This window comes from Carassius auratus, chromosome 7, assembly GCF_003368295.1.
Source record: "Carassius auratus strain Wakin chromosome 7, ASM336829v1, whole genome shotgun sequence".
Lineage (NCBI taxonomy): Eukaryota > Metazoa > Chordata > Actinopteri > Cypriniformes > Cyprinidae > Carassius > Carassius auratus.
In genome coordinates, this window is record NC_039249.1 from 12352879 (window position 1) to 12378148 (window position 25270).

Sequence of the window (25270 nt, forward strand, 5' to 3'; positions counted from 1 at the left end):
TAATGATCTTGTATTTTGTGCATGGGACAGACAGACAGGTGATCAAGGCTTTATGTACAGTTCCATATTAAACACCTTCATTTACATTCAAATAGGACATTAGATTTAGTTCCCTCTAGATTTAATTAATATTTCCCCCCTTAGCATAGACTGGTTATTAACTCAAAGAAAAGAATATGGCATGGTGTCACTGTCAATACAGAAAGTCAGATACTACAGAGAAGGGTGTGAGAGTGAGACAGTCCAGTTTAACAAGAAGTTTTCTACTCAAGAACAAACAGATGTGATCAGTACCAAATGGTGACTTGATCCCACAACTGTTACAGGATTTGCTTTTTTTACTGATTAGCTTGATAAATGAATCCAAGCACTTTACTGGTTTGTTGTTCATACCCTCTGAAGTCTAGGAGGTTTTGGGGGCGTTCATATAGATATGTCTCTCATGTCTCTTCGTTGAGTATTCACTGGGTTACTGTTCATTTTAATGACACGTTTTTAACATTTGAATCCATCCAACAGATTTGCAGAGCTGTAGGTGCTACATGGAGTCAGAATGGTTTGGTAGACCGTCCCATAATTTATTGTTTATTTATGTGGTGTTTGAGCATCTATTCTACTTTCTCCAAACTACACCATGCATCAGTTGTTTGTATGTAAATGTTGTCCATCATTTCTTAATTTGTTCATCTATCTAGCGTCTGTGAGCTGTGCATGTATGGAACAAATCTTTTTTTGTGCTTGGTTTAAAAAAGTGATCTATGTTATACTGGGGCTTATACTGGAGTTTTGAAACTGGCATTTTCTTTATATAGTAAGTCAAACTGTTTTATCCCTAAGATCAAGGATTGGATTTATCATAATTTCATCCCTTTAACTTTAACATTTTCCATCACATCTAGCAGTGCTACTTGATACACACCAATCTGGCTGAAAGAATGGGGCACATACAAAAAAAAACAACATCTATAATCTGAATCACATGTCGAGTTTTAGTGAGCCGCCTTCTCTCAACCATGATAATACAGAGCCCTACAGGAGATTGTGGGCTACAGTGACCCAGACGCACACTCAGCATGCCAAATTCCTTCATGTTACCTCAGCTTGAACTGGCTGAATATTTCAAACAGGTGATGCCCATGTCTAGCTCTGTCTATTCTGAGCAGATCTGGGGAGTTAGTCACATTGATAAGGTAGATTATTTTCAACAGTATTGCCCCTGTATAATTGTTGTTTAAGCAATGACTAAATGCAGACTGAGTTTGAAGAGATTACAGACCTCACAGAGTTTATTTACCTCTAAGACTGTGATGGCTGTATTTTTTTGATAATGGTCTGTTATTATTGTATTGCATATGCATAATGATAGTGATTGCTGCTAGATTTGGTGTGTTTGTGAGGATAGAGTGTGTGAGAGTGTTGGGATAATGATGGTCTTCGTTTGGAGGATTGGTTGGTGTGTATGACTCGGTGGATTAGAGATTTTGTGGCTTTTATGTGAGTGCAGCACTCTGAAAAAGAGCAATCACTCTTGTGAAGATACTAGAGCTGACTAGCTCACTGCCACACGAAAACTCACATCACATCTTGTAAAAACTCTCTTACTAAAGTCGGTTTGTGTTTTTTTTCTTGGTCTGTTGTCGGTCCAGCTTTCCATTAGGCCTGTTTTCTCAGACCCAGGTCCTCTGACCTCAGCTTTGCTGTGTCCACAGCTCAAAGCAGGTTAGCTGAGATTTACTCTTGTGTTTATGAAGTTGGGAAACTCTAGAAGGCTGTTTTGAAGATAACGCTTGAGCAATTTCCTCACTGTTGCTGCGCCCCATAAGCTTTAAGCAGCAGTTCAAGAGTTCTTAGACTTTCAACTTCTCTTGAGCTATTTTAATTAAAGCTTTATCACTATTTTAGATATTGTAAGAGGGTCTTGTTTATTTCAACATAAATTAATAGATTTTGGCTTGAATCTAAAGTTCTGCTTGTTTCAAACACTGAAATCTGGTATAGCTCTACTGAACAAGCTTTTGTTTCCATTGATTTGAGAGCTGAATAAATCAGGTAACTTGCAGAACCTGCCAGAAATAAAATTTAAGACTTTATAAGTTAAATAATAAGACTTTACTCCTGGTTTTGAAGGTATATTTTAAAATGGAAAATTAATATTTCAGCATATTTACACCACAGCAAACTAGTTTTCATTTAACATTAGGGCTGCAAAAAAAATAAAAAAATTCAAATATTCGTTGAATAAAAAAAAAAGAAAATCCACATTTGCAAATTTTAGGTCTGTGACGTTATCAGTGGTGCATGAAATGTGAAAATGATGTAAGTGTCATTGCATTTTTATGCTTTTGTTAGCCTATTGAACCCACTAGATGCTGTGCTACTACCTTGTTCATTTAATATATTGCGGAAAACGAGAGCATCAGTGTGAAGAAGATGTTGTTTACGTCAAAACAGAAACCAAGACTTTCACTCAGAACGCATTTATCACTTTTTGTAGAGGGATATCAGCGTTTCAGAAAGTATCCTGCTCTTTGTGATTGGTGTTCGGTCCTTTGTATTAAACTATACATACACGCATGGTGCCAGGTTTTTTTTTTTCTAATTGTTTTAGCAACTTTATTATTTATATATGGTTTATAAACATTTTAAACATGATGCACTTTTTTTTAGTTATTTTATCACATTTTGAAGAAACGTGCATATTTTGTGTGATGCGCCCTCTTGTTTTAATTTAATATAATATTTAATAAATAATATATTAATAATATTTAAATAAATAATATAATATTTAAGTAGAAAATTCAAAATTTTTCAGTCATTTTGACAGCCCCATTTAACATTATATAATTATATTCACATGTGGTATCCATAAATAAATAATGCCTTTTTTTTTTTTTGTCTTTTCCAGCCACATCAGTCCTTCCACTTTGCACAGCTTATAGTTGATTATAGTGAGAGTCATTTTGGTTTGCTTCAGTCTAGACACTAGATGTTGAGACAGACTTCATTAACTTTTTGTGTTAAAGGAATTATGCCATCCCTGGCCTCAGATGTTTGCAGTTCTTGGTTTAAGATAATCAGTTTCTGTTCAGTTACTCTCTGGCTCTCTATCTAATTGTCACCTGTAAGGGCTTGGGAATTCCTTTGAGTGAGACTGGTCACGTACCCTCGGGTGGCAGGCCTGTCCAGGGTGACTGTTGTTTCTGTGGGTCTGGGATAGAAGCAGAAACAAGGTGTTCTATTTATCCCTCTCACTCATCATTTTGCCCCTGTCTAGGGATGCTCATATTGACCGTTTAACCGTTAACCGAAAGTAAACATTTTGACCGATTAATACTATCAGTTAAACGGTTTAAAACGTTTTTTTAAGTTTTTTTTTTTTTTTTTTTTTTTTTTTTGCTGCATGGTTTACAAATAAAATAGCCTACTATATAGCTTATATTTATTAACTCACGGAGCGCGTCGGCACCCGAGCAAGGGAAGCAAAATGAAGCGAGCGAAAAGAAGCACTGTGTGGGATCATTTTAACAGAAAGGGCGACGATGTTACCTGTAAATTATGCGGCGCCGTATTAAAATACAGCAGTAGCACAAGTACGATTTACAAAGCAAACACCCACGCGCTTCGAGTGATGAAGGGCAACAAACACTGCCCTCCATGTTATCAGGGAGAAGATGCGATGCACGGTGATCTGAGAAGATAACGCACTGATTATCCAGAAGCAGAGGTTGACATCTATATGAGAGATGATCCTCCTTCTCTGGATATTAATCATCTTGACTGGTGGAAAGCAAATGAAAGGCGCTTCCCGAAGCTGGCCACTAGCGAGACGTTACCTGTGTATTCCCGGTACAACGGTCCCATCGGAGAGGGTGCTTTCTACCGCGGGTCTAACTGTCAACAAGCTGCGCTCCAGACTGACCCCACATCACATTGATATGTTGCTTTTTTTAAATAAAAATTAGACAAGGAGTTGAGGTAGGGCTGCTATTTTTATTTAACGAAAAATCTTAGTCTAACGAAAAAAATCCCGGTTTTTGAAAGCTTCATTCAAAGGGATTCAGTGTTTTCTCTTTGTCATCTTAATTTGTTAATTATTTAAGTTTAAAAAATATATTTAGTGTAGGCCTATTGCGTTTTTTATTTGTAAATTTTTTATTCTATTTTTCTCTCATTGTCAGAAATGCTGCAGGTGCGTGGAAATTTTAACTGAAACCGGTTCTGTATGCTGCTGCTGTTTGCACGTTAAAATAAACCCTTTTATATATAAAAAAAATGTTTGTATTTTTTTAAAGGGTCACAGATACGCGTCAATCTTATTTGTATTTAATGCCAATTCAATATTATAATCTTATCAGTTAACGGTTAATAATCGATTAACGAGCGGCGGTTGTCGGTCAGGAAAATTAATCGAAAGGAGCATCCCTACCCCTGTCCTTATTTTATTTCTCTTTCTTTCACTCTCTCTCTCTCTCTCTGATACTCTCTCTCTCTCTCTCTCTCTCTCTCTGATACACACCCTGAAAAAAGGACTCCCTGCTGAATGAGGCTGTTGTTGTACAGTTACACATCATAGTACTTGTGTATGTGGAATTCCGGCTGTGGAATTCAGATGTGGGAACAGCCTTGTTTCCGTTTGTTAGCTCAGAGCTAAGAACATGGACATTGCACAGCAACACATCTAATAAATAAACTTCCCCCTGTAGACAGACTTAACTTTATGACTTTGTTTTCAGTTTTTTTCATCATTTACTCCTGTTCAAATGTTTGGGTCGGTAATATAATTTTTTCCTTTTAAAGAAATCAATGCGTTTATTCAGTAAGAATGCATTAAATTGACCAGTGACAGTAAAGGCATTTATAATGTTACTGAAAAGTATTTCAAATACATTTTATTCATCAAAAAAACTTGAATCATGGTTTCCACAAAAATATTGAGCAGCACAACTGTTTTCAGCATCGATGATGAGAAGAAATGTTTCCTGAGCAGCAATTTTCAATATCAGCATATTAGAATGAAGATCATGCGACACTGAAAACTGAGTAATGGCTGCTAAAGTAATTCAGCTTTTTTTTTTTTTTGCTGTTTTATCTAGTGGGTCCTTCAAAAACATCTTACCAAATCAAAAATTTGACTGTCAACACTTTTTAGTCAGTCAAAAAACAAAACACTAAGAATGTATAAAAAATTCTAAAGCAGAGATGAACAAGACCAGCAAACATAACTTCAAAGGGAACTGTTCAGATTTAGTCTATCTTACTAAAGGTTAAGTTTTTATTTTACTTTTGATTAATTATTGATGGCATTATAACATAAACATTAAGCTTTTATTTTTTTTAGGATTGTTGGCTTTGATATATATGATATATATATGATATTATATGATGGCTTTGTTCTATTAAGTATTTTAACTCCAAATTGTAAACATTTAATAATTAAAAAAGGTTTTTAAGCAAATATCATCACAATTCTGTCAGAGAGAATGAAAGAGAAAGAGAGTGTGAAGGGCCTTGGCTTGTTATCAGCACATTCCTGCTCTGTGGGATTGTGTGTGTGTGTGTGTGTGTGTGTGTGTGTGTGTGTGTGTGTGTGCTGGGCAGATAACTCTGTGACTGTTCATTGGGTCAGTGCAGCGCTGATTTAAAAACCCCTGTGGCAAGGCCTGGTTATCGTTTCTGACCTGCCAGCACTTTACCACTGCAAACTTAAAATAAAATGTGTGTGTGTTTGAGTCACAGTGAGAGAGAGATAATTCAGTTAATGCATACATCTTTACCATTATGCTTTGAACTAGGAGGTTGTTGGCTGTAGAGGTGAAGTCCTACACTTTAGCGAGTAAAGAAGACGTACTTGAAGAGCTTATGTGCTGTTGTGACTTTTTTCCTTCTGTGCTGTCAGCTCAGAGGTGTTTGGTTGAGTTCAGATGACCTTGCTATAAGGGTCCCCGTAAAACATGGTGGCAGTAAAGGGTCAGTGGGCATGTTCAATGCTGAATGGTTGAATGTTAGGAAAAAGAAGGTTTTATCAGACGGTCTTGCTTGTTTAAACATAGCAGTTAGTGGTGAGAACTGAGTTACTCATGGAAATTTTAGACTGTAGTTCATGAGGATTTCATATGCAGTTTCAAGTTTTTTTTTTTTTTTGAACTCATGATCTCGCACTTTGTGTACAGTGAGACTCTAAAGTGCTGGTGGATCTACCTAAAATATTAGGTTATTATGCAAGTCAGGAAACCTTAAGATGTCAGACACATGAGATGTGAGATGGAGTTCACTGTTCTGTACTTGTATGTTAGGGGTTACTGGCCTTTTCATGCTCTGAGGACCTTAAGAGAGAGAAGCGTGGTGGAGATAAGAGAAGCGTGGTGGAGATTAACATTTTAATCCTAGTGCACAGGCAACCCTCTACGGACACCTTGGCGATTGAATCGCTATAGTACATCGTTTTTAGTTTATTCACCAGACTAATATACTATATATGGATATGTATATAAATGTATCTAATGTATCCATATATGTACCAGGTTGATGACAGAATAAATGACTGCTCATATTGCAGCATACAGCATTCGTACTGAACAAGAGTTCATGGTTTGTCCACATTTTTTTTTTTCATTGCTGTTATTGTAATGTCCAATATTCTGATTGTTTGCATCTTGTTTTTAAGCCCATAAATAATAATGTAGTCTACTCATTCTATTGTAATGTACTCATTTAAAAAATAAAGATAAAAAATTACACTAGTTCTAAATTAATGCACTGTAGTGTTGTCACGGTACCAAAAGTTCAGTATTCGGTACCGATACCAGTGAAAATCCACAGTTCTCGGTACCAATTTCGGTACCAAAGCAAAACAAAGACTACAACAAAGTTGTATTACATGTAGCTTGTCAATTCTGCATGATATGTAAGAATCTCTCGCTTGGTCTCTCTCTTTGCATGTGAGAAAAAAAGCATGCACATACACAGTGTATATTTTAAAGTATCTTGAAACATTAATTTTTCAAGTACCAAAACACTGAACTTCAATATAATAGTCAAATGTGCAACAGAATGAGTAGAAAAAAAACTCCTCTGAAATAAAATAAAGTGCTATGTTATTTTGCATAGCATTTTATGGTCCTTTCAGACAGGATGCTGAATGCGCTGATTTTGCACTTTCACACTGCCAGTGATTACCCGGAATCTGTGTTAGCGGTGACACACAACCAGTAAAGGTCCCATAAAGACACGTGACATCAGGATGTGATGTGTAATGATCGAGTCGAAAACGCTAGGCACGTTAACTTTCACTGAAGCTGGCGAACGATCTCCGCTTCAGTGCGAAAAGTGAGGAACTAACTGATCTCTGCTTCATTACAGTTTGCACATATTTTTTTCGTAGTGAACGTTGATCTGCCTTCAAAATACCTGATAAAAGAGTCACGCGATAACGTGCGTCATCACTACGACACACTCTTTACGATATTAGTTCTGGCTTCTGTTCACACAGCATTCTTTCCGAGTCTGGCAATGTTACTAGGTCCCTGATGTGGAATCAATCCCAGAATCAATCCTGGGACATTTTTGCTTTCACACAGAAGGCGACCCGGCAATGTTCCAGCTTTTTTCTGGGTCCAACGTGCAGTGTGAAAAGGGCTTATGACACAGCTTTTTTCACAATGTCCCTATACTGCCGCAAACTTGTATTGTATAGCTCCGGAAATTCTGACACACACTAGGGCTGTATCCGAAACCTGCCTCGCTGCCGTATGAGGCAATGACTTTGCAGGCAGCATTTCTGCATGAAGGCACCTCATCTACAACATGATCCATAACAAAATATATTGAGTTTTGGTGATAACTAAACAAATATTTATTTACTATAATACTGATTTCTCACTAGAAATAACATCAAAAGTGCATAAAAGGTTTGTAAGAAATGCACATTTACACACAAACTGACCACCAAAGTCAACTTTCAGACGCCATCCTTATTTTTTTAGCTCAACTGTCATGAAATGGAATGCACAGGGTTGTAGGATACATCTATGCTGCATTCAAAATTTGATCAGAAGAAGGTTTCTCCGGGGACAGTCGTAAAGCAGAATTTGAATTCGGATGTGTCTTGATGCCGTCCTGCCTTGGAATGCTGCATCTGAAGGGTGCTTCATCCACTGGGAGTCAGCAAGAGAAGCAGATAAAGTCGCCATGGTTACGCTTACTATTATGACATCATGAGGACACTGCTGACATGCCGTTCCGCTTCTGATTGGCTGACAGTGATGATCCTGCATGCTTGCATTCGAAAGCTTCTGAAGCACGACAGAGCAGTGGCAGCAACCCCCATCCCTTAGACCAGTCTTTCTGTTTACTGTCTCGCTCTCTTTCTCTTTCTCCCGCTCATTCATGGCTGCCATAAGCTATTTTTAGACTTTGATTGTCAAGAACTGCTTAACCAGATTAGACGTCTTTCTCTGTCTGACTCTCATTTTCTCCCCCTTGGCATCATGTGGTTATTATGATAAATCTCTGCTAGTTTGTTTCCACTTTGCTATTGATCATGATATCATTTTTATTGTTTGGGTGCAATAACGCTTCGTTTTGACTCTGAAAATCTGAAGCAGCACATTTAAGAGATTGCTCATCCAAAATTACAATATATATATATATATATATATATATATATATATATATATATATATATATATATATATATATATATATAGTAATTTATTCCTGCTCATGTTATTGCAAACCTTTATGACCTTCTTCAGTGGATTACAAAACATGCTGGTTACCAAACTGTTTTTGTGCCCAATGATTTCCACTTGTTTGGACAAAACAGAAATATTTCCCAAAATATCTTCTAATGTTCTACAAAAGAAAATGACTCATACAGGATAGGAATTACATGTGGGTGAGTAAATGATGAATTATTTTTCACAAACCATGCCTTTTAACCTACTGCCAAAGTCACCTACCTACTGTACTGCCTTTGAAACAGTGTCTCAATGTCTCTAAGGCCAGAACTGAGATACCTACATGAACTATTTGAGCCCAGTCAGTGGGTAGGACAGAAAATGGGCAGATTGTTAGGATTTAATGCAAGTCTTTTAGAATTATGGACTGCAGTGGCTTCTCTCTTGTGTTTTACTTGGTGAAGGTTAAGAGAATCAGCTGAAAACTGCAGAATGGGAGATTGAATAATGATTGTCCTTGTTCACTCTCTCATAGTCTTTTAAAAATTCACACCTTTGTCATCTTTATATGATCTCATAGTCCTTATTAGAGCCTGAATAATATGTTCTACCAGCGATACCGATATTAGGGAGTCAAAAAACCCATATCGATATATTGGCCGATATTCTTTGTTTATATTATAGTACAGCACCAGTCAAAAGTTTGGACTCACTTCTCCAAACTTTTGACTGGTACTGTATATAGAATACAGTATATACATAAACAGAATATATACAGAAACACATTTTTAGCAATTATCAATCCAATATGGTATTCAAACACTTAATGATGTTACAAAAATATGTAATGGAGGCATTTACATGTTTTTACATATATTTGTTAAATAATTGCTAAAAATGTGTTAGGGTTAGGGTTAGGGTTATTCTATATACAGTACCAGTCAAAAGTTTGGAGAAGTGAGTCCAAACTTTTGACTGGTGCTGTACTATAATATAAACAAAGAATATCGGCCAATATATCGATATGGGTTTTTTTCCTCCCTAATATCGGTATCGCTGGTAGAACATATTATTCAGGCTCTAATAAGGACTATGAGATCATATAAAGATGACAAAGGTGTGAATTTTTAAAAGACTATGAGAGAGTGAACAAGGACAATCATTATTCAATCTCCCATTCTGCCATTTTCAGCTGATTCTCTTAACCTTCACCAAGTAAAACACAAGAGAGAAGCCACTGCAGTCCATAATTCTAAAAGACATGCATTCAATCCTAACAATCTGCCCATTTTCTGTCCTTCCCACTGACTCAAATATAATATATATAATTTACAAGTGTCATGTTTGTAATTTTTCTTTATTCATGTAAGCTATAACTTCTGACCTTTCAATCAAAACATACTCATGATTTTATGACATCAGTTACTGCTTTATTTAATCAGAAATACAGTCTAAGTGTTGTTTGTGCTAGCAAACCCTGAGCACATGTAAAAGAAAACAAACCATCCATTCATCATATCAATATGCAAAACTAACTTTTGAGCTCATTCGTGCATCATTGCACTGACCTGGGTCACCAGTAGCAAACAAAGGAGCACTGCTGGACAGACTAAGTAATTACATAATTTAGAAGCATTTCATCGCTGTTGTATGTTATGTAAAAAAAAAAAAAAAATTAATAAAAAGCATATTGGCGGCATATCTGCAGCATATTTGCCGATACCGATATAACTGCAAGAGGCTCATATCAGCTGATGAAATCAACAAAACGATATATCAGTCGGGCTGTAAACCTTTTTATAGGATTGATCACTTTGCTTTTTGGCACATTGGTAGCTATGTACAAGGAATTGTGGGTCACGTATACTCTGAGATTTGCATAAGCTTAACCTTCCTGTTTCTCTGGAAAACAGCTTTTCAGAAGTAAATGGCTTGAAATGTGATCTGTGTTGAAGTCTTTGCATATATATATATACATATATATATATATATATATATATATATATATATATATATATATATCGTGTATTAGTAATTTCTCTTTTTTATGTTAGACATTTTTACACATTTCATAAATTTTAACACTGTTGTTGGCATGATATTTTATATCATTAGCACACTGAACAGGAAGCCAACAGCACAGAGAATCATAGGTCTGTAGAACAGATGCACAGAGCTCCTCTGAATCCAACTGTTAAAGGATTACTGTGTTTAAGATGGATTTGGGCTGTGTGTATGCATGCCAGTGTGTTATGAGTGTGTGCCTGTTTAAGCTAGTGGCTGTTTGAAGAGAGAGAGAGAGCATTTGTAAAGCTTTTTCAGGGCACAGCCCAGGGACCAAAGCAGATTGTGAGGGAAAAGAGAAAAAAATATGGAATGATCATGTGACCTTAGCATGTTTTAAAAATAACACAGGAGAACGGAAAATAATCCTGCTGACCCATCATTGTGAATATAGGTTAGAGAAGCTATGCTTTATTTAGGATTACATCAGCAAATTGCAAAAGGATGTACAAATATCTAAACATCTATATTTAGAGGATTTCGTGGAATCAAAGTACTATTGTGTCAGTGACCTGACGATGCTGATGCCATCACATTTGTATAGTTTTTGTTTCATTGTTTTTTTTTTTACATGTTTCAGCTCTTTAAAAAGAATCGAATGTTAAAACATCTATAGTAATTTAATTAAATATTATCAAAGCTACTTTTAAATGACCTTCGGTGGAGAAGATGCTTTTTAGCACCAGATGGTGGTGTAATGACGACTACCTTCAGATGCTAATGAGTAATGCTAACCAGCATACCTTGACTTTTTTTTTTTTTTACTAGATCTACAGCTGTAATGCTTCATGTTGTCCCTGATCATGTGATCTCAACTGCAGTGGAAGAGGATGGTGGCATGTCCCAGAAACAAAGGATTAAATAATAGCAATTAAGTGAACTGATCGTCATAGATGGCTCTTTGCTCAATCCTGGGTTATTAATCATAGGAATTTAATAGTGGTGATCTCAGTAAAACATTACAGTAAAAATGATGCAATTTGCAATGGATAGGGTTGCATAAGATCTTGAGGGTATAGGAGAAGCCAGGTCAGTTTGAAATCAAGCAGAAACAAAACAAATGTGTTTTCTCAATGTCCCATTGGTTTACATTACTTTTTATTGCAATTTGTTTTAACTTTTAGTTGCATCACTTTTGCAGATTTGGATTTGAAATCAGTGAATTGGTATGATTTATGTCTAACATGGTGTATAAATGCCCACAGAGCCTTAAATAAAGTGTGTGTGTGTGTCCTTGTAATAAACACACATGCTGCAGTTCACTGCAGTAGACTGCGTGAATGTAAAGAAGCTGCAGGTATCTGTGTGTGTGTGTGTGTGTGTGTGTGTGTGTGTGTGTTTTGCAGCTGTAGGTAGCAGATTGCACACAGTCCAGGGCTGAGCATGAGCAACGGTGTCTTATTTTCCCATCACTAACACCCCCAACACGTATTGTGGGTGTGTTTCTCTCTCCTTCCCTCCCTCCTGTGATCTCTCACTCTCTCTCTCACACACACACATACACACACACCACATGTACAGAGGAAGAAGCTGTGAGGATCTACTATACTGCAGTGGGAATTTTTTTTTTTTTTCTTTACACCAAGCAGGATATTATCTCTCTACCTGACGCAAGTGTACTACAATACTAAGAACACATGGAGTTCCTGTCTGTCTTTCTAATGAGGGATCTTTAGCACGCCGGAGGAACAGGCTCTGTGTTTGTGCGCCGCCGCCGGCCACCTGACTCTTTCTGTGTGGATTTACATTGAGCGGGCAAGTGAACAGTATACTCCTGCAGTGTGTATATCTTGGCCGAGACGAAGAAATGCATGGAGAGACATACAGATCTTTTGCTTTTATAACCTGATTCAACCATCTCCCGCTGAACTGTGAGTGTTACACTCTGCAGCAGAGAGGATTATGCCATTTCCCACATGCAACAATGCACTTGTGTCTCTAGATGGGTTACACCCAATTAATTTAGAAAAAAAAAACAGCAAATCTATTTGTGATATTTGAGAATGAAACAAATGCTAAAGATTTGTCCTTATAAAACATCTGCATTGTGTGGTATCTCAGGGCATGTGAAGTGGTCAGATTGACTGATCACTGTTTGGTCTTTGCAGGATGGGCTGCAGTAAAGGTGGCTTGTTGTGTAACTAAGACTGAATTTACACAGTCAACCTTTTCTATTATAATTTTTTTTTTTTTTGGATGTATCATGCTGTATGCGTGTCCACAGCAAAAACATGTATGTGTTTTATATGTGGTTTTGATGCATCTGATATCTGACCATACAACCAGCATTTAATCCCTCATAATTTTTTTTCATCATTGTTAGCCGATATGATTCAAGAGTTTTGTTCTGGTGTAAAGCTCTTGGTGCTCAATTAAGGGACTGTGGTGGAATTTTCTATGTTTGAATCATTCGGGGCAATCCCAGAATGGCAGCATTAGGATATTGTGCTGCCCCTGTTAATCCTGGGGATGTCCAGCCCAATCTGGTCTCCTTACCATTTCTCTAATATTCTTGATTTGCTCAATCTGTTGGGTTATAACTCTATTCAAATATTATTATTATTTTTTTTTTTAATAGACTAAGCATATGCAGGATATGGTCATTCAGTGACACTTCAGAAGAATACTGCTAAAAAGCTAACTAATGATGCTAGATAAAATTAAACACTTATTTCTATTTCAAATAAATATATTTAATATAAATATATTTCAATACAAATATATTTTAATGAAATATATTTCAATTTAAATCTCTAATAATTCTGAAAAATGTTAACAGTTTCCAAAAAAATATGAGTTGCTAGATAGATAATAAGAAATGTTTATTTGGAACCAAAACAGCATATCAGAATGAAGGCTTGAAGAATGGCTGCTGATAATTCAGCTTTGCCATCACAAAAATAAGTTACACTTCAAAATATATTAAAATAGTAAGCCGTCATTTTAATTTGTAGTTAAATCTTTAATATATTTTTGATCAAAGATGCCCAGAGCCCAGTTTTAAACCAGAAGTGAATGTGTTCAGTAGTGAAAGTAGATAAAAAATCAGGACTAAAACCTCTCTGGTCTTTAGTGCACTCAGTGATTGCTGACATAGGCCCTTTCCCAAATGCCCCCCTAAGCCCTTGCAGCCCTCTTACAGGCCCATGCTTTGAAAATGTGATATCACATAGAAAAAACTTGGAACTTGGAACTCTGGTTTAGGCTCAACTTTCAACAACATTAAAATGCAGGAAACAGAAATACAATTACAAATTGCAATTTAAATCTAAATTAAAAAGTATTAATGAATGCAAGCTTGCTGCTATCAGTTCAGCTGTTTCTGCCACATTTTTACCCTGTGTAGGTTTGTCCTAGAGTAAGGCTAATGGATCATTTCCTGTTCAAAACAGAAAGGACATAGTCAGCACCTTAATCAACAGGAGATTTTCAGCAGAAAAAAAGCTTTAATTTTTAACAGGGAAACAAAGACATAAACTTGCTCTTTAATGAAATCTTTTAAGATTTTACATGTCTTGCTCTAATATTTTTATGTGAAGTCTGTAATTTGTGCTTTAATGTGGAAAATAGACAAATGCGTGCATTTGTGTGTGTGTGTGTGTGGCTTATATCATGCTGACATTTGCATCATCAATAATAGATTAGTGGTTCAGGTTGAAGTCTCTATCGCAGATCTATGTTACTGCTCTTACATCTGCTGTTTATTATGTCCTCCACACTAACACACTTCTCAGTCTCCTCTTTTTTTTCTTGAGATGGCTCTAATTTCAGTGGTTGTAGCAGCTGAGAAGTTTCACAGGAAAGCTAGCAGGACTTTGTTGTGTAACAAAGAACGAGTTTGCCGGAATGTTCTTTGAGCGAGAGGAGTAAAATTTACACACTTGGGTACATCTGGACCTCCCTACTACATAGCAGAGCAGTCAGTATTATTTGAAACACTGTGCAGAAACCTGTATTTAGACCGTAAAAAATAGCTGTGCTGTTTTAGTGTGTGCTGAGGGGTCTAATGACCAGGACACTAATTATTTAACAGCTACGAGTGCCGCAGCTCGCTAGCAAACACCCTGGAACTGCTTATCGCCATCAAAATCTAAGGCGCTGCTAACAAGTAGTTGGTTTCTGCATCAATTTTATCGATTCTGAGAGAAATCTCTCAAGAGTATTAGTGCAGCATTCTAGTGAAGCTGTTGGCCCAAAAAAGATGGCCACTGATCTACTAAAAGAGCCTCTCAGTTTCACCTGGCTGTCAGAGCTCACTGTTAGCTGCCTATTTGGGCTCTTTGAACCCCTGCTCTCTTTCTGGCAGGTCTGAGGTCTACTTGAAACAAAGACTCTCTTTAGTGGAAGAACGATTCTTTGGCTCTGAGCGGGACTGCCCAGTGTCTGTCCTTTGTTTCTTGGCACAGCACTACTTCAGCTAGGCCTCAAACTTGAATAAACGTGAATGTATACAGTGCCGTGAAAAGGTTTTTGCCCCTTTCCATTTTTGTAATATATATATATATATATATATATATATATATATATTGTGACGAGTCAGCTGCCTCCTCCCTGATTATCACCGGCACCCCGTCCTAAATCGCCGCCCTTCACCAGGCTCCCGACTGGAGTGGGTGTGTGAGAGGAGGGGCGCTGGACGAGTCAGGGCTGGCGGCGTGTGATGGGGCACACCTGAAGGAAGTGGAGCCTCATTACCGCCGCTGTTTAAAAGCCCAACGCGCCTCTCCTCAGGAGACCGGTCTCTTCCCCGTGCATGCACACTGGTGTCCTCGTGGGTCCAGGAAGGGTGCGTTGAGGGACTCCCGCGCCACCAAGACGTGAGCTGCCGGACCCGCGATCCGGATGGGAACCGCACCCGTATACACGGCCGACGGGCCAGGATGCCGGGCCGTCCATCCCCTACCAGCGCCGCGGCCGATGAGAGAGACGCGGCCGCTAGGAGAAGCCGCCGCCCCTCGCGCCCCGGACCAAGGAGGGGAGCGCGTGCGGCCGCCGGACTCCGCCCCTTACCTGGACCCTTCCTCGATGAACACTGCCCGACCTACACATACCCCGCAGCACGACGAGGACACCAGATTCCCTGTTATTTTGGACACTTTCCCCCTTTGGCCACTTTTAGTCCCTTTGTTTTATGATTTCTGTTAATAAAAGCCTCTCCGAGGCCTGACGCCACGCCCACTGTGTCTGTCTTGTGCTCCTCCCGTGACACTGGTGGAGAATGCGGGCAGGTGGAGCCTAGACAGCGCAGTTGGGAAACGTCTGGTGACGTCACTCCCTCTCGCTTGCAAACGTTCGTGAGAACCCAGACTGGGACGGAGGAAAACTGGGGACAGCCTCCCAGCCACACAAGGGGTAAGTGACTTTTCCATTGTCATTTTACCCTGTGGTTGGTTGAGGCTGTCACTAAAACCCGGTTTCTCTGTCCCTGTTCTGGTGCGCTGCGAGAGGGAGGACCGCCCGGAGAGGAAGCCCCGCCCACTCCGACCGTTTGGAGCCTGGTTGAGGATGGTAGCACTCCCGTGTGGGCGGCGCCCTGATGACGGGGATGTCGCTTGGGAGGGGGAATGTGACGAGTCAGCTGCCTCCTCCCTGATTATCACCGGCACCCCGTCCTAAATCGCCGCCCTTCACCAGGCTCCCGACTGGAGTGGGTGTGTGAGAGGAGGGGCGCTGGACGAGTCAGGGCTGGCGGCGTGTGATGGGGCACACCTGAAGGAAGTGGAGCCTCATTACCGCCGCTGTTTAAAAGCCCAACGCGCCTCTCCTCAGGAGACCGGTCTCTTCCCCGTGCATGCACACTGGTGTCCTCGTGGGTCCAGGAAGGGTGCGTTGAGGGACTCCCGCGCCACCAAGACGTGAGCTGCCGGACCCGCGATCCGGATGGGAACCGCACCCGTATACACGGCCGACGGGCCAGGATGCCGGGCCGTCCATCCCCTACCAGCGCCGCGGCCGATGAGAGAGACGCGGCCGCTAGGAGAAGCCGCCGCCCCTCGCGCCCCGGACCAAGGAGGGGAGCGCGTGCGGCCGCCGGACTCCGCCCCTTACCTGGACCCTTCCTCGATGAACACTGCCCGACCTACACATACCCCGCAGCACGACGAGGACACCAGATTCCCTGTTATTTTGGACACTTTCCCCCTTTGGCCACTTTTAGTCCCTTTGTTTTATGATTTCTGTTAATAAAAGCCTCTCCGAGGCCTGACGCCACGCCCACTGTGTCTGTCTTGTGCTCCTCCCGTGACAATATATATATATATATATATATATATATATATATATATATATAATACACATATATATATGTATATATACATTAGGGGTGTCACGATTCTCCAAATCCTCGATTCGATTGCATTTTCGATTCTAAGGTCACGGTTCGATTCGATCCTCGATTTTTACATTTTTTCTTTTTAAAGCACAGATTGTCATTTTTCAAACTAGACTTTTATGTAATATAATATCTGACCTTTGTTTGCAATGTACCGCATTACACTGTCAAATTTAAAACTTTTATTAACAACATAATGTAACAATAACTTATATCTTTAGTCAATTGAAAACTTAAAATAAACTGCCATCCAGTTTCTCTTTTGTAAGTGCAGTCTTCTTCACAAAAGATGACATTCAAGTTCATAACAAAACAAACAAAAACAATAAAAAATGACTAAACTAACCTTCAAATATTACGATGTATCTATTTAAAAGATTAAAGATAAAACACTTGTTAAACACTTCACTGTCATTCATTTAGATTTTTTTATATATATATATATATATATATGTATGTATGTATGTATGTATGTATGTATGTATGTATATATGTATGTATGTGTATATATATGTATGTATGTATATATATGTATGTATGTATATATATATATGTGTGTATATATATATGTATGTATGTATGTATGTATGTACAGTATGTGTGTGTGTGTGTGTGTGCATCATTACAGTCTGTAAAATATGTGTATCTCTTATTACAAGACTGCAATCACTAGCAATCAGAAGAATTCCAGTTAATCAAGTATCTACAAAAGATCTACTCTATAAACAATGCATTAAATTACATTAAAGACAAAAATAAATTAAACAAGCAAAAGAAATGATAACTCACATGTATCTGGTCCACTGATGAAGTCATGGGTCAAGTCAAGTGAATTATTAATCATTTTCTAACAGGCGTCGAATACTGACTTTAGGAAAAGGGGAATAACCAATGATATTTGAGATAACAACTAAAACAGCAAGCCCCGCCCCACGACTGACAAAAATAAAATTGTTTGCGCGAGCAGAGGTGAGATGATCGAGCGCGAGAGTTTGAAATGAGCTCGCAGGCTCCCGTTTCTTCGCATCCGATTCAGTTTTCCTCTCTCGGAAGCCATATAGCGCGCGCGCGCCAGCTTCAGTTGAATGCTCGGTTATTTTTGTCATTGATTTGCCGTCATACAACATGGGGGCGTGACAGCATCGACGATTCCATTTTTTAATTCGAAGTTTGAGATTGTGACTTAATTTCGATCGATTTCTATTTAAAATCGAAATCGTGACACCCCTAATATACATACACATATTATGTATATATATATGTAAGTATATGTATGTATATTTGTCACACTTAAAATATTTAGATAATCAAAAAAAATATATTACACAAAAACAATGCAAGTAAAAACAAAACTCACATTTTAATTGATGATTTAATTTATTAAGGGAAAAAAGCTGTCCAAACCTACCTGACCCTATGTGAAAAAATTTATTGAATCTTTTAAGTGTAACAAATATGAAAATAAATAAATGGAAGGGGGCAAAAAACCTTTTCACGTCACTGTAAATATACCCAGGCGTTCTTGTGCACAAAAAGACTTTTTGTCTGCTGCTGCTTGTAGGGAATTATTAGATCTCCCTTGTGTTTGACTCTTGTTTTGCAAAATGAGACCTTGTTTGAATTGCCTTCAGGAGATTTCTTTTGGCTGCAAAAAAGAATACAAGTTTGTGTGGGCTGAAAAACTTTTTTAGGTGAAAATAGATTAAAAATGTTTAATTTAGCAGGAATAGAGTGGAATTTTAAATTCAAATTGGTAAAATCTGCAGAGGTTCCTCTTAAGAAGTGTTTTAGGAGTCAGGTTTTATCTCTGTTGAGCTGTACAGCGCTCAGATTTCAGGACAGTGTGTTTACTTTGAGCTCTGTGTTGTTGGGATGAATTAAAAGATAATCTCATCAGATTAGAGAATCAGAAGTGCTTAGCCTGACTCATATAAACGGCTTCGAGCACTGTGGAGTGACTCTCCTGTCTGACTGTTAACTTACCTGACCACACACACTGCTGACAATCAGCTTCCATATGTCCATATGTTTTCTCAGCAAAGATTAGATCCCTGAAGTTAAAAGGTCATCTTTGAAACAAAATGAAAATATTTTTAATGAAACCTTACAGAATTCTGTCCCTCCATTGAAGGTCAATTTACTAAAATCCCTTTCATTAATAGACCATTGAAGACTAGGAACCTTGAGCAAGTGTAAATGTCATACTTTCGAGACCGATGCAAATATTACGTGTAGCTAAACTAAACCAGAGGTGGCTGATGGAGGTTTAGCTCATTTTGAGGGCTCACCCACATATAATATATGTATATAAACTTGTATGCCCTCTCATACCATATTGCTGAATGATATGTCATTGAAAATTATTTGATGACTTGCTATATAGGACAGTAAATGCTAGATTTTTTGTATATTCAAATGTTGTCTAATATTGTTAATCTTTAAAATTACTAAAATATTTGTTAATGCAATTGGGTAAGTGAACCAGAATCATAAAAATTTCTTAAGGCTGGAATACACTCCATGGCTTTTTAACTTTGAAATGGGTTTTAAAACACTTTTCAGACTATGTACATGGTTACATGCACATCTGAGCCTTGTACAGTAAATTAAGAATCACACAGACACTACCAGAACAAACTCCTGCAGAAACATGCACCTCATTGCTAGGAGATGCATGGCAAATAACAACATGTGTTCTAAAATTAGCTCTAAATATCAGACATGTTCAGTATCTTCTAACTCGGTGGTTCTCAGTTCCATTCCTTGCGCCCCCCTGCTCTGCATATTTTGTATGTCTCTTTTTGCGAACACACCTGATTCAGATAATTCAACTCATTAGAAGTGAGCTCCGTGCATGAACTGTGTTCCAATAGACTTGGTCCCTACACAGTGTTCTTATCTCCCTACTCCCTGAGCAGGGGAAATCAGTTCACTCATTCATGGATTTGCACCACGCAACATCTTTACACATGGACGGACAAGTGTGACATCATATCTGTAAATAAATACAATTTAAATTCACTTCTCGCACACTTTGAATGTAAAGTATACGTTCGCTTCAAACTGGAATCATGGCTGAATATCCTGTGATGTCCACTTCAGGGCTCTAACGTTTGAATAGAACAAACGTCTGAAGCGATAAGAGAAATGTGCAGAGCAGGGGGGCGCGAGGACTGGAATTGAGAACCACTGCTCTAACTGGATGGATTCATAGTCTGAAGCTAGAATTAGGCTCTGTGCCCATCTTACACTACATAATTTTCTGTGAAATCTGTCAACTCAGTTCTTCAGACTGGGACTGATTTTTGCCATCTAACGTTGACTAGTCTAGACTGTAAATCTCAAAAAATGAGTGCAAAAGTCATGTAGTGTATTCCAGCCTTTATCGTACCAGTCCTGTCCTTGCCTCAATTTTCACGCACTCATAGCAGGGCCATTTTTCTGAAGCCTGAACAGTTTGCTGTTCTTCCGCCACCAAGGACAAGAACCCCTAGGCCTCTCTCTCTCTGCCTGTCACATGGCTCACTGCATGGGCATTTTTCTCATGGTCGGGGCCCCTGCTGTCGGCTCTTACAGTCCGATGAATCTCGCACCTCTGACCCTACAGACACATTAAAGGAATGTGTGGATGAGGGTCAGAGGACGGGATCGAGGCACGGTGAGATTGTGAGAGGTGGATGCCTTTCAAATAGGTCAGATCCTCTCACAATAAAGCCTGACCGTGAGACAGAGGGGAAGAAATGGGAGCATGAACTGAATATTGCCCCTGTGCCAATTAGGACCATGAATGAGATGCTTGCTAAGCAGCGTGGTAAACAGGTCAGAGGGTTAAACTGTGTTTTCAGTGCAGATATGTTGGATGTTTAAGTCTGATGTATAGTGTGGTGTTAAAGGAAATATTCCTTATTTGTTTATTTTGCTGGCGTTATAAAATGTTTTCTTATTAAAATGGAGTATTGCTGACTTATATTGACATATAAATTGTTTTCCTGGTTCATTTAGTGAAAAAATATTAGTGTTTGAGTCTGTTTTGAAACTCTCAGAGCTACTGTAATAATTGATCCAGCCTGGCATCTATAGTACAGGAGAAAAGGAGCAGAAGCACAAACCATTCACCTCAGCTCAGGGTTAGAGCTATAAATATGATCTGCTCTTTCTCTCATGGCTGATCATCCCTCTCTCTCTTTCTCAGACTCTATCCCTTCTGACTTATACCAGCGCAGCTTGTTCATGTTGTAGCAGTTTGTTTGTATGATGTGTGCATTGAAAGCGGAGACACATGAGTGGGACAGCTGTCATCTGATTAGTCAGACAAGAGAAGAGGAATGTCTCAGGAGCCCAGGGGATTTTGGATAGGTGTTTTTATAGTGATCACATCACTCTGTTCTATTTGTTGGTGATACGGTGTTATAACCCAGCCATGAATTTATAGTGTTGTCTACATGCTGTAAACCTTATTGTGAACAACTGATTTATGTGTGTTTAAATGTAGTTTTGACCTTCTAATTGACCCTGTTAGACTACAGTAGTGTCAATAGGCTTTATTAATCACATGTCTTTATTAGGCACATGCTGTAAACTTCTATGAAATTTCACTGATGAAAAAAGAACTGTAGCTACATTTGCACTGTTTTTACAGGCTTCAATTATGTTTGTGTGCTAAAACGAGTATAGCTCCTGTTGATATTGGCTGTTTTAGTGATTGGATTATTGTTATTTCAGTTCTGCGTGTGTGTGTTTGGGGCTCATCGTGGCCATAGTCAGTTTTGCAGTACTTTTTAGCCCTCTGGTAGCCTTTTGCTCAGGTCAGCACACACAGACACACATAAAGATTTACTTCAAGCATGGATAGCTGGTTTGGTAAATATGCTTTAGTCCTGTAGCTCACAGAGGTCAGAGTAAAATCACCTCCTGACAAAGAGGAGAAATACCTGCTGATACAAACTCATTGTATGTGCTTAGACTTTCTCCTAACTGACTGCTTTCTCTCGGTCTCTTTCTCAGAGTACAACAATGGAGGAAACTGTGATATGGGAACAGCACACGGTGACTCTTCACAGGGTGAGTGTTCAACATTGTCTTTTTTTCATCTTCACACTTGTTGCTTCAGTTTTATTCCACTCTTCATTTTCCTACTTCACCATTTCTCATCCAATGTCCCCAATGTTTTTCTTTCTCTTTGGGATAAACAATATATTATATTATATAATATATATATATCTAAGTAGTATCTAATGTTGATTTTGGCCATGACAATTATTCACTCATATGTGTATTATGAGTAATAACCAGAATATTCATATTACTGCATCCCTACTCTTTCTATTTGTCTTTCTTTCCTCCCTCTCCTCTCTTCTCTTTTGGGATGGCTAGTTACAGGATGTGTGGTCATTGAGTACACAATAGCCGATCCCCCAGATGGCAGGAAGCAGTGTGTGAGAGGACAAAATGCCTGCTCTGCTTCACTTCCTGTTCCTTTTCCTCTTCCTGCATGTTCCTAGGCTCAAACCTATCTAAACCAGAGTCTGAGAACGAGTCAGTTGGGCACAGTATTATTAAGCTCCTCCTTCTGTAAGAGCTGGAGTACAGTGGTCACTCACACACATCTTGGATCATAACCTGATGTCTGTGTAACACGTCAGTTCAGTCAGTCCCATTTGTTTCTGACAGCCTAGACAAAATAACAGGTGTACAAGTGTTAAGCCTTTTACTGGGGTCTTTTTTCATAGGTGGAATCTCTTTAGCTGTGTCAGACTGCTCCTGGCTAACAGTATTACATAGCTGCCTCTGTTACTATCCGCAAAATAAACAAGGCTGTATTTTTCCCCCTGTGATTGTATGTGCTCCTCACCTGCTCAGGCTCTTGTTATGATTTATAGCTGTTTGTGTTTAGAGGAAGGCCAGATGGTTTGGATTGCAGAGAGAGGTAGAACAGACCAGTGTGTGTGTGTGTGTGTTTGTGTGTGTGAGAGAATGCCCAGTCACATCAGGAAAGGCATCTGGCCATCTATCTGGAGTCTGTCTGTCACTCTCTACCTCTTCAGGCTCCTCTTTCATTTTTTGTGTGATTGGTTGAGTGCAAATGTGAGAGCTCAGAGCCTCAAACACCTGGGAGATTGAAAAACTGCCAGACATTGCAAACCCATAACACACACACACACACACACACACACAGAGTAACCTACATATTGGTCTTCATCATTCTATTCCATCTAATGTAATGTAATGTAATTATTCAGAGATGTGCTGTGAATTCAGAGAGCTTACTCTGCTGCGTGTATGTTTATGTCCTTTGCAGGCGCCAGGTTTTGGGTTTGGAATCGCCATCTCAGGGGGCCGTGACAACCCTCATTTCCAGAGCGGAGAGACCTCTATAGTGATCTCAGATGTGCTCAAGGGGGGACCAGCAGAAGGGCTTTTACAGTAAGATATTTCATATTTAGGATATTCAACATTTAAAACAGATTTTAACTAACAGTTAGTTAAGTGAAAATAAAATTTGTATCATTTAATATTTTTATGAATATATAAATGGAGCGTCACTTGCTACACAGAGCCATAGTTCTCTGACTAGCTATGAAATCTTGCGTTGATAATCGCATGCGATTCCTCTGCGATTATGAAGCGATATTGCGTAGCTTGTCAGAGAACTTACTCTGTGTAGTAAGTGACACTCAATTTGAAAGCAGGTTATGGATATTTACTGCTAATCAAAGAACTGGCTTTACTAATGAGACACGCATGACAATCACATGACAATCATTATTTATATATCTGTGTGTATATGTTATAATTTTATGTAATTATAACTTATACAATTTACTTTTAAATCTCATATAAAAATATATATATGAGATTTAAATATATATAGTATATCTCTGTATATGTGTTTGTGTAATTACAAATTTATGTAATTATAGCATATACATGTTAATTCTAATTAAATAAATATAAAATCTGTATTTGTTAAAATATTTTTATTAAGAAATCATTTAGATTTTTCTTTGCTTCACAAAAATATATTTATTTTTGTCTGCAGAGAGAATGATAGAGTGGTGATGGTAAATGGTGTCTCCATGGACAATGTGGAGCATGCCTACGCTGTTCAGCAGCTGAGAAAAAGTGGAAAGAATGCCAAAATCGTAAGTTAACAACAGCATCATCCATCGTACATTGCATCAGTCCTGTACAACCTTGAGCCTTAACTGGGCTACAGATGTGAGTAGTGGGCTGTGACGGAGGATGGAAGAAGTTGAGGGAGGCAGGACATGGAGTAGATCCGTCATGACTGAGCTTTACATTAAGCAGTGAGGAATGCTGAGAGTCAAACTGCAGTAGTACAGAGTATTTGTCTTTGTGAGCATTAGTCAGTGTCTAGACATTTTCTTTTTTTTTTGTCCTCTCTGAAGAGACATGACCTTTAGAGAGAGATTTTCTAAGTGCAGAGTTTGATCAGTACTTCAGGGTTTCTGTGATACGAATGATAAATGACATAATTGATGAACATAACAGCTGATACTGATATAACTGACATAATTGATAAATCCATACTTTAAATTAAGATACATAAGAAAATAAAATGCACTCTTAAGATATTCCCCCAAAACATATGAATATGTAATATAATTAATTGTATTTAATTTGGACTTTGAGTGCAATTAATGGCCTCATTTGATCGCAAAATGCATTGAACAGTCAGAATGAATTATTCTAGAGAGCTGTGTAATAATGGTATATAACAGATGATTGGCTATTGCCCTTGCTAATGTTTATATATTCATATACTCTATTATTACCTTTTACAAAGTAAATCTTATTCATCCGGTTGAAATGTCAATATATTGCCTGTTCAGACTATCCGCAGAAAGCGGAAGGTGCAGATTCCTGTAAGTCGAGGGGGAGACCGAGAGACTATGTCAGAGCGAGAGGAAGAGGAAGACACTGAGGAGGATGATTATGAGGGACCAGCACGTGCAGGGGGAGCGAGCGGAGGCACTAGCAGAAGAAACGAGCGCAGCGACAGCACCGGAAGGAGGGACCATAGTAATTCCCGTGAGAGGAGCATTTCCCCTCGCTCAGACAGACGATCAGTTGCATCCATTGTCCCGCCACGTCCTTCCAAAGTCACACTTGTCAAGTCCCGCAAGAATGAAGGTGGGTGGAGCTGTTAAAAATGGGAGGACGGACCTCTTAATTA

General features: G+C 38.7%; 1 protein-coding gene across 11 annotated transcripts in view; it reads left to right on the forward strand.

Annotated features, from left to right (window-relative positions):
* Window positions 1–25270, forward strand: part of tjp1a (tight junction protein 1a) — a 103169-nt gene that overhangs the window by 50065 nt on the left and 27834 nt on the right. For 10 of the 11 annotated variants that reach the window (XM_026267363.1, XM_026267373.1, XM_026267364.1 and 7 more), the window contains 4 exons: window positions 22078–22134; window positions 23372–23496; window positions 24113–24215; window positions 24927–25227. In XM_026267363.1, the coding sequence (XP_026123148.1) occupies window positions 22078–22134; window positions 23372–23496; window positions 24113–24215; window positions 24927–25227 (586 nt within the window). Of the gene's footprint in view, window positions 1–12236; window positions 12614–22077; window positions 22135–23371; window positions 23497–24112; window positions 24216–24926; window positions 25228–25270 lie in introns of those variants that run through there. The other variant, XM_026267374.1, reaches the window with a different exon arrangement.